At 41.9% G+C, this 9,465-nt stretch overlaps 1 protein-coding gene across 3 annotated transcripts in view; it reads left to right on the forward strand.

The window, feature by feature from the left end:
* The first annotated feature begins 4,793 nt into the window (after positions 1–4,793).
* LOC108298313 (phosphorylase b kinase regulatory subunit alpha, skeletal muscle isoform) overlaps positions 4,794–9,465 on the forward strand; it is a 108,652-nt gene continuing 103,980 nt past the window's right edge. For 2 of the 3 annotated variants that reach the window (XM_017521009.2, XM_037735723.1), the window contains exons 1-2: positions 4,803–5,267; positions 6,380–6,538. In XM_017521009.2, the coding sequence (XP_017376498.1) occupies positions 5,190–5,267; positions 6,380–6,538 (237 nt within the window). In that variant the 5' untranslated portion in view covers positions 4,803–5,189. Of the gene's footprint in view, positions 5,268–6,379; positions 6,539–9,465 lie in introns of all 3 variants that reach the window. The other variant, XM_017521007.2, reaches the window with a different exon arrangement.

Below are 9,465 nucleotides of genomic sequence, written 5' to 3' on the forward strand. Positions count from 1 at the left end.
TGTTCGACCCACTGCAAAGGCCTTTTAAATTAAGACAAAAGGGAAAAGATTCATAAATTTGACTTCATTCAAAATGAAAGCTATATGAAACTAGACATCATAAATAATGTTAATAGACAAACCGCTTATGGGAAAACATGTGCATCTCTTACACATTTCTTTTAGAAAAAAGGCTAAAGTCCGGGATATATAAGTTGTAAAAATTGCTGAACTCAAAAAGAAAAAGGCAACCCAATAGAGAAATGACTAAGTATAAGAGCAGTTCTGTTAGGAAACAAGAGCCTAGGAGAGCCAGATTAACACCATTTTCAGTTCAGCTTCGTCTTGAGTTGAATAAGGTACATTCCTTGCCAGTCACGACCCACATTTATATGATGTTTACAGTTGAGGAATCAGCCTAAAGACACCTACAAGGGACAAGTCTAGATGTCCCAATACCCATAACAATAGACGTTTTCAAGATAATTATAGTTATGCTTTGATGTCTTCATGCACTAAAATGTCAAGGATAGTTTTCTTTAAATCAAGAGAAGAATAAATTTTGTCATGCTGTCTACTCACCCTCGAGTAGACACAACTTGGTTTATTGTTTACGTGGACAAGACCGCTACATAAGAAAAACTTAAAACTAAGACAGTGTGTTCATCTACCTGCTTTCTGAGGACACCTTACTCTGTAACAGAGTAGTTTCTAGTAAACTTGCTTCCTTCACTGTGCTCTGTGACTCGCAGTGAATTCCTTCCTGCATGAGATCTGAGAACTCCCTCTTGGAGTCTGTATTGAGACCCCTTTTCTCCTAACAGTTTTAACCAGAAGAAATAAAACAAACTAAATAAACAAACATAAATTAAACTAAAATAAACATTTAAAGATGATCAATGACATTAGTATTCCAGAAAATAAAAATTAAAAGATGCCCTATATTTATATTTATATCAAAATTTAAAATGCACATTTCCAAATACCTGTATGCATTCAAAGAAGATATATATGTATGTTTACTGAAGTACTGTTTTCAAGAGTTCTAGGGGGGAAACAAACTAAATGCTTATCAATAAAGGAATGCCTACCATGGTGTATGACATAGCTCTCTAGGTAATAATAGGACTAAATCTTCATGGTATAATTTTGAGTGAATAAAGCTACATGTGAAGTGTAGGTACAGTATAATACAGCTCATATTAAATGAATACACAGAAAACAAAACTACATATTTTATATTCAGTTCTACATATATATGTAAATCCATAGAAAGAAATCTGAAAGGGCACGAACCAACTCAATAATGATGGTTACCATTGGGAAGGGAGATAAAGGGGACTGTGACAGGGGATGATAGACATAGGGAACTTTAGTCTAATCTGTAATATTTCAAATATTTTCATTGAGAATGCATTCAAATGTTACCTGTATAATTTAAAAAAATAATTCATTCACTACCTTAAAGAGAGTGAATGAGAAATAATGGAAAGGAAATAGTGTATTTTCTTTCAATAAATTAAATAATAAAGGAATTATTTTTAATGATGATGAGAATAAGCAAACTGTAGAACATCTACTAGACGGAAGATTAGTACAGATATTAATGGAAAATGCTTATAGCATGTGAAGTTTTAAACTTGTTGGATTTTAAAAAATGATATGATGAAAAAATTTAGGTAATTTAAGAGAGCAACAATAAAACTGTCTCAGGAACTTGGAAATAAAATCTTACTTGAGAGTCACACTGTAAAGTGAATGTACAATGAATCAAAGAGAAAAATCACCTTCACGAAACATAATGCCTTCCACTGGCAATTCTTGTCTATAACTTGGTTGACGATTTTGACATGTGTAAGGAAAAAATATGCCAGTGAGCCATGGAAGTGTAGAAAAGGGAGAATCAGTGAGGCCAACATGGACACAGCAGACTTGTGAGTTTCTTAATCTTTATGTGCCTCCATTTCTCCATCTCTCCAATGGGATTACCAAGTGTCTACTTCATAGAGTTATTGCATAAAGCAAAACAGCACCTGGTATGTAGTGAGGCTGCACATTATTAAAGGGAGGGAATGTGATGGTCAGGCCGATATAAACAGTATCATAGTTCTATTTCCCATTATCAACCTGCATCCTGGTTTTTATACATCAGGCTCCTGTGAGGTAATCAGCGTGAGTCAGCCTCTGACTCCAACCAGTTCTGGGACACTGAACAGACCGAGTTTCCCAGACTGCAAGACTGAAAGCCAAGCCTGGACGGAGGTTGAAAAAACACCAAGGCAATGCCAACCAGCAAGACCTCTTGATAACCAGCCAGTAGTCTTTTGTAGTGACACCCTGCCTTTGCCATATCTGATCTAGTCAAACTTCCAAACAGCTTGAAGGGGAGTGGAGAAGGTCTACGTGGGAAAAAATAAAATATTAACATGTGGTTCTGTGAAGGAATTATGGGTGATTTTAATATTTTCTTTGTTTTACTTTTCTACACTTTCCATGTTTTATTTAGTGTGCATTACTTTCATATTTAATATTTAAAATAAATATAAATATTTAATATTTCATAAACATATTTAAATGAAGGTGAAGAAAAAGAGAGGTTCTAGCTTGAAGGGGGCACAAGAGTAGAGATATGGCTTTTGAGGCTACAGCTGAGAGGAAGATGTCAGCGAGTTAGGGGCAGAGCAGCGATGATCAAGATGCAAATCCAAGTTCGAGACCAGCCTGGACAACATGGTGAAACCCCGTCTCTACTAAAAATACAAAAATTAGCCAGGTGTGTTGGCAGATGCCTGTAGTCCCAAGTATTCGTGAGGCTGAGGCAGGAGAGAATCACTTGAACCCGGGAGGTTGCAGTGAGCGGAAATCGCGTCGCTGCACTCCAGCCTGTGCGACAGAGTGAGATTCTGTCTCAAAAAAGAAAAGAAAAGAAGAAAAAAAAAAGTCCAAGATGCACTGCTTTCTCTGGAAAGACTTTTTCTTCCAGTATGCACCTAGATTTTGAAGTGGCTTGTTATTTGCCAGTCATTGCATTTGCGTGGGGAGTGACTGCAATGGAAAGCATCTTCTTGAGAATTCTAAGTGTGTCACGATATCTATCTGTATCACTGTCTGGCTATTGAACCTGAAAGTCCCAGATTTGAGTTATTAAGCATTCCCTCCTTCCTCATAATCACTACCAAATAACTAGTTACTTCCTAGGTGCCTGGATCTATGCTAAATTGGGCGGGGGTTTTGGGGTGGAACGGAGAGAGCTTATGAGAAGAGAAATAAGATAAACGAAAATGCCAAAATCACCGTGGCCTGGATGAGGTGGCTAAGGAAGGCTTAGAACTTGAAGTCAATCGGTCTAATTCTCTTATCCCGCGATTCAGGGAATAGGTGGTACTTAAGCAGGGCCTTGAAAGGTTTGCAAGGTTCGAATAAGCAGAGAGCAAGAGGAGGGGGGTGGAAGAAGGGCCTTGAAATGGAGGGAGCAAAGGCACTGAGATCCCTGCTGGGCCGCCCCAAGGGCTGCAGACTGATTCCCGGAAGCCAGCAAGCAACGTTACCTGCAAGCTGCTGCCTTTTTTTTTCCCCTTGAGACGTTTTGTTACTGAGTTTTGCTATTGTCGCCCAGACTGGAGTGCAGTGGCGCCATCTCGGCTCACTGCAACCTCTACCTCCCGGGCTCAAGCGATTCTCCTGCTTCAGCCTCCCAAGTAGCTGGGACTATAGGAGTGCGCCACCACGCCGGGCTAATTTTTGTATTTTTAGTAGAGACAGGGTTTCACCATGTTGGCCAGGCTGGTCTCAAACTCCTGAGCTCAGGTGATCCACCCACCTCAGCCTCCCAAAGTGCTGGGATTACAGTGGTAAGCCACTCGGCTATTGCAAGCTGCTGCTGCTGTTATTTATTTTATTTTATTTATTTATTTTTTTTGAGAAGGAGCCTTGCTTCGTTGCCCGGGCTGGAGTGCAGTGGAGTGATCTCGGCTCACTGCAACCTCCGCCACCCGGATTCAAGTGATTCTCCTGCCTCAGCCTCCCGAGTAGCTGGGATTACAGGCCCGCGCCACCACGCCCGGTTAATTTTGTATTTTTAGTAGAGATTGGGTTTCGCCATGTTGGCCAGGATGGTCTCGAACTCCTGACCTCAGGCGATCCGCCCGCCTCGACCTCCCAAAGTGCTGGAATTACAGGAGTGAGCCACTGCGCCCGGCCTGCAATCTTCTTATACAGCTTTCCTTTCCTACTTTATTTTCAGCTGAGTGTTTGTTGCCTCAGTCTTGTGACATATGTGCGCACGAGGGAGCCAACCAAAGCAGTTACAGGCTCTCTTCCAGCTCCAGTTCTGCCAAAGCCGCTCTCAGGGGCTTGCTAGCTCCCAGCTGTTCCCCGCCTGGGGTACTGCCTTCCTCAGAGCGCACCGCCGCCTCCTCCCTCCCAAGCCCGCAGACTCGCTAGTTACTAAAGAGTAAAGTAACCTAAGAGTTCCTGTTTGGTTAGTTTGGGTCGGAGTGAGGTGTGTAATTTGAGCCTTTAAAGTCAAAATCTACAATACAATAAAGACTCAGAAATCCAAGTCTTTAGACCGGAACACAAAGGTGACTTTCAGTTTTGAAGTTTACCGTAGGTCCCTGTATAAAACTAGTCCTGTAGAAGAAAGAAGAACCTCCTCAACATCCTGTGTGCACAGCAAGTGTGGAAAACTGAAATAGTCATCTGCGGTGTTTCGAAAATAAACCTCGGAAAGCACATTGCCTACGGTGACACATTCTCGGCCCCGGGGCGTGCAAGCTCCGGGGTCGCAGCGCGCAGCTGCCAGAACCCGCCGCTCGCGCCCCGCCTCTCACTCGCGTCGCCGCCAAGGTGGAGGCGGTGCTGCTGTCGCTGACCTGTCGGCGGCGGCTGGGCGGGAGACTGTGGGCCGCGGAGGTCTCCCTGAGTTGAGCGGAGGACGGACGGGACTAGAGGGACAGCTGCGGCGGGGCTCTAGTCTGCGGGAGGCGGCTACTAGCGCTGGCGGGTGGTGGGCCCCACAGGCCGCCGGAGCCCCGAACGCTACGCAGAACCCGCCGCGCCAGGCCTGAGCGGTGGGAGGGCTCTGTGGGGCCTGGCACTTGGGCCTCCCACCACGAGGGTGGAGCTGCATTGGATCCTCGTTCCTTAGGGACCGAAGGCTCCGGTGGCACCCGGGCTGTTTCTCAGAGGACAATTAGAAACGTGTCGCCATGAGGAGCCGGAGTAACTCTGGGGTCCGGCTGGATGGCTATGCTCGGCTGGTGCAACAGACCATCCTGTGCCATCAGGTAAGTGCAGGGGTGTCGCCTGTAATCAGCGAACGAGGATGTAGCGTATGATAGCCTGGACGGAGACCTTTTATAAACTCTGTGTGTGTGTGTGTCTGTCTGTAGCAGGTTCTCCCGCCTCCTAGCTGGGGAGGTGGTAAAGGACCCTGAAGGAAAGGTAGGTGTTGGACCAGGAACAGAGCTGGCCAGGCACCTTTAGTCAGGAGCTCCAGTCATGCCTTTGAACCCCCTACCGCCCCCCGCCCCCCCCCTCCCCTAGCCAATAGCAGAGTTCCAGGGGCAGAGTTGCAAGAAGTTTTTTCACTTGTTTATTGACACACAAACACACACACCAGGTTTGGGTGTCATCTCCTTCCCCTTCCTCCAAAGAAAAGAGGTAAAGGAACATTCTTTTTTTAATCCATTTTAAGACTAGACTTGTGAAGGTCAGAGGCACTTTGTACAGACTATTAATTATATTTTTTTCTGCTCCTTTCTGCGGGTTTTTCATTGCTAGTTCACTAGTTCATTCTTTCTAACTAGAAAGTTAACACTTTCTTTTAATTATATCCATTATAAGTGCACTTTATAATACCTTTAATTGTGTCTTTAATAATACATTTCAGACTTGAAAGGCATCAGCCACCACTTACCCCTTATTCAAGATAGCGTTTGCAAAGGGCACAAAGTTTCAGTTATAAGATGAGCAAGTTCTGGGGATCTAACATATAGCAGCATGGTGACTGTAGTTAAGCATACTGTATTGTATACTTGAAATTTGCTAAGAGAGATCTTAAGTATTCTCACCACACCAAAAAAAGGTAACTGTGAGATGGTAGACGTGGTAATAAACGTCATTGTGGTTATCATTTCCCAATGAATACATAAATCATCATGTTGTACTCCCTAAATATACACAGTTTTTAAAGTGTCCAATGTAGCTGAGTAAAGCTTGGGAGGGTGGGAAGATAGCATTTGCCTGCCATAGGTCAGCAAAAGAGGAGGTTATAAAATTCAACAGTGGAAAAGTAGAAGAAAGACTGAAGTCCCTAAAAAACCCATTTGGAAGATTCTGTTTCCTAATGTTAACAACCTATGGTTACCTTCCTGCCCTCTTTTTCTTCACCTTGCAGAATCCAGTTACTGGCTTGCTTCCAGCCAGCTATGATCAGAAAGATGCTTGGGTCCGAGATAATGTGTACAGCATCTTGGCTGTGTGGGGTTTGGGCCTGGCCTATCGGAAGAATGCAGACCGGGATGAGGATAAGGCAAAGGCCTATGAATTGGAGCAGGTACTCAAAATAAAAATATAAAGAGATCTGAAGCTGTATGTGATGGGGGCTTGGGGGCAGAGTGGGAATTGAAGGAAGTGAAACCCACCAAAAGCTAAGAGAACTGTATTTCGCCTTTCTCTCTTTCATCATCTTTCTGAAATTATATTCCAGAAAGCTTTCCTGTATTGTACTGAAGTGGTTTTCTTGCAGTGGAAACTTGAAACTTGCTGATTTGAGGGAGAGGGAACAGTCTGTTCTGTTACAGTGGAAAATCCTATCCTGGGATCTTTCCTAAAATGCATAACTCTAATTAAATGTATCTTGTAGTCTCTATTCTCATTGAGAAAAACGTTTGGGGGCAGGTATCTACTATGTTATTTAATTTTTTAAAAATTGTGGTATTTGTATAAGGGTAAATGACACAAATCAGCAAACCTTCTGGACTAGACACAGTAAAGACTTTATTTGTTGATTTTTGTAGCTGTGGCCACTGTTTCAAAGCCTGTTGCTTCCTCCCTCCCCCAACTCTTGGGCAAAATGAAGTCAGAGTCAACAGATGCCTTTAAGCCAGCTTTTAAGTCACTTTCCCCTCAGTAAAAAAGCGTCCTTTGTAGAACTGTTTAGACACAAAGGGAGCTGCATCCTCTTTAACAACCAAGAAAACAACATTAAGAAAACAATATTCTGGGCTACTATGGGAGTTGAAGTACTCTGTTGACAGTTATAAGAAGGAAGTGCATTCATTTCCATTAGTGGGAAAAATTCTCTCTATAGCAGCCGTTTTCTCCAGTTGTCTATGACTTAGGCAATCTGGGCTCCAGTCTTCATCTATAAATCAGAATATTGATTTCTGGTTATTTTTTAAGAGTACCAATATAATGTGGGGTTGCAGTTCTTGGAAATAGGAAAGTCTCACTGAATTGTCCATAGCAACAATTGGCATTTGTTGTTAATTCAAGCCATTATTGAGAGATACATAGGTCTACCAAAAAAAAATTGTTGGAGTTTTTGCTCTAGATCAGATTGTACAGATCAATATTTTTTTTTGCTTTTATAAAAAAAAATACCATTGAAGAAATTTGGAAAATATACAGGAGTGTTTAAAAAATTCACCTGTAATCCTGCCTACTCCCCTCCCCTAAATCTTACATCCTACTCAATGTTTTGCTAGATTTGCCTCACTGTTTTGTTTGTTGCATTATTTTTGCTGGAAATTAATATCAATAGAACTGGAATTCCATATCTGGTACAATTTGACCAATTTTTTCAATACTAGTAGAATAAATCTGTTATCTCCCTGTAATGTTAACTCTTTTTCTTATTTGGCCCAGTTATAAAGAATTTACCAGAGGAAGGGGGAATAGTAGGGAAACATTGAATTGCCCATTCTAAAATTTTAATGTTCCATTAAATAATTTTTCACATAGTCAAAAAGTACTTTTCATACCACCTTAATAGTAATTAGGAATGTTTCAAAACATTATAGCAATTAGGAAACATCTTTCAAAAAGAAAAAGTTTTGTGGGAATTTTTAAATTTCTGTGAACTTTCATTATGAATTGAAACAGATTTTTATTATTAGGTCTCAATTTTTTTCTCAAACCTGATTCAGTGTTAATTAGGGACCAGAAAATCATCTCTGTAAAAGACCAGATAGTAACTATTTCTGTCATTAGGGTTGTAGGTCACATGTGGTCTCTACCCGACTACTCAGCTCTGTGACTATGGTGCAAACACAGCCAGAGACAATGCAGTCATCCCTCAGTATATGTGTGGGATGGATTCCAGGACAGGCTGCTTATAACCAAATCTCTGCATACTCAAATTCCGCAGTCAGCCCTGTGGAACCCATCTGTAAGAAAAGTCAGCCTTCCATATACATGGGTTTCTCATCCATGAATACTGTATTTTCGATCTGTGTTTGGTTGGAAAAAAGCCACATGTAAGTGGACCTGCACAGTTCCAACTTGTATTGTTCAGGGGCCCCCATATATACAGAATGAGTATAATTATGTTTGAATAAAACTTAATTTATAAAAACAGCAGTGGGCTAGACTTGTTCCTGATCTGGATGAGTGGTTCTAAACTGACTGTACTTTGGAATCACTTGGGAAGCTTTCTTCTTTTCTTTTTTTTTTTTGAGACTGAGTCTTGCTCTGTTGCCCAGGTTGTAGTGCTGTGGTGCAGTCTCAGGTCACTGCAGTCTCTGCATCCTGGGTTCAAGTGATTTTCCTGCCTCAGCCTCCCCAGTAGCAGGAATTATAGGCACACACCACCATACCCAGCTATTTTTATTTTTATTTTTAGTAGAGATGAGGTTTCACCATGTTGGCCTGGCTAGTCTCAAACTCCCGATCTCAAATGATCTGCCCACCTCGGCCTCCCAAAGTGCTGGGATTACAGGCGTGAGCCACTGCTCCCAGCCAGGAATCTTTTAAGAAATACCCTTACTATATCCTAGCTTAGAACAATTTAAACAGGAATCTCTGGAAGTTGAGCTCAGTAGCATCAATATTTTTTTAAAAAACTACCTGGGTGATTCTAATGTACCACCAGGGTTAATAATGACTAATTATGGCCAAAGTATAAACATAGATTAAATCCAATAAATTCATAGATTAAATTCCTACCTACTGTCTACTTTCTATTATTGTGTGGATTTTACCAAAACATTGATTGTCAATTATTTCTACCTTTCCTTCCAATTCTTACCTTGGTTTCTTTCCGAGAAGCAATGTCAGAGAATTAAAGAAAATTCTGGAGGAAAAGAGGACAAGTGTTTAGGCAACTACTACATCCTAGATTGAGAGTAGAATTATACTCATGTGGCCGGGCGCAGTGGCTCAAGCCTGTAATCCCAGCACTTTGGGAGGCCGAGGCGGGTGGATCACGAGGTCAAGAGATCGAGACCATCCTGGTCAACATGGTGAAACCCCGTCTCTACT

The sequence above is a fragment of the Cebus imitator genome, unplaced genomic scaffold (assembly GCF_001604975.1).
Source record: "Cebus imitator isolate Cc_AM_T3 unplaced genomic scaffold, Cebus_imitator-1.0 Scaffold932, whole genome shotgun sequence".
Taxonomy (NCBI): domain Eukaryota; kingdom Metazoa; phylum Chordata; class Mammalia; order Primates; family Cebidae; genus Cebus; species Cebus imitator.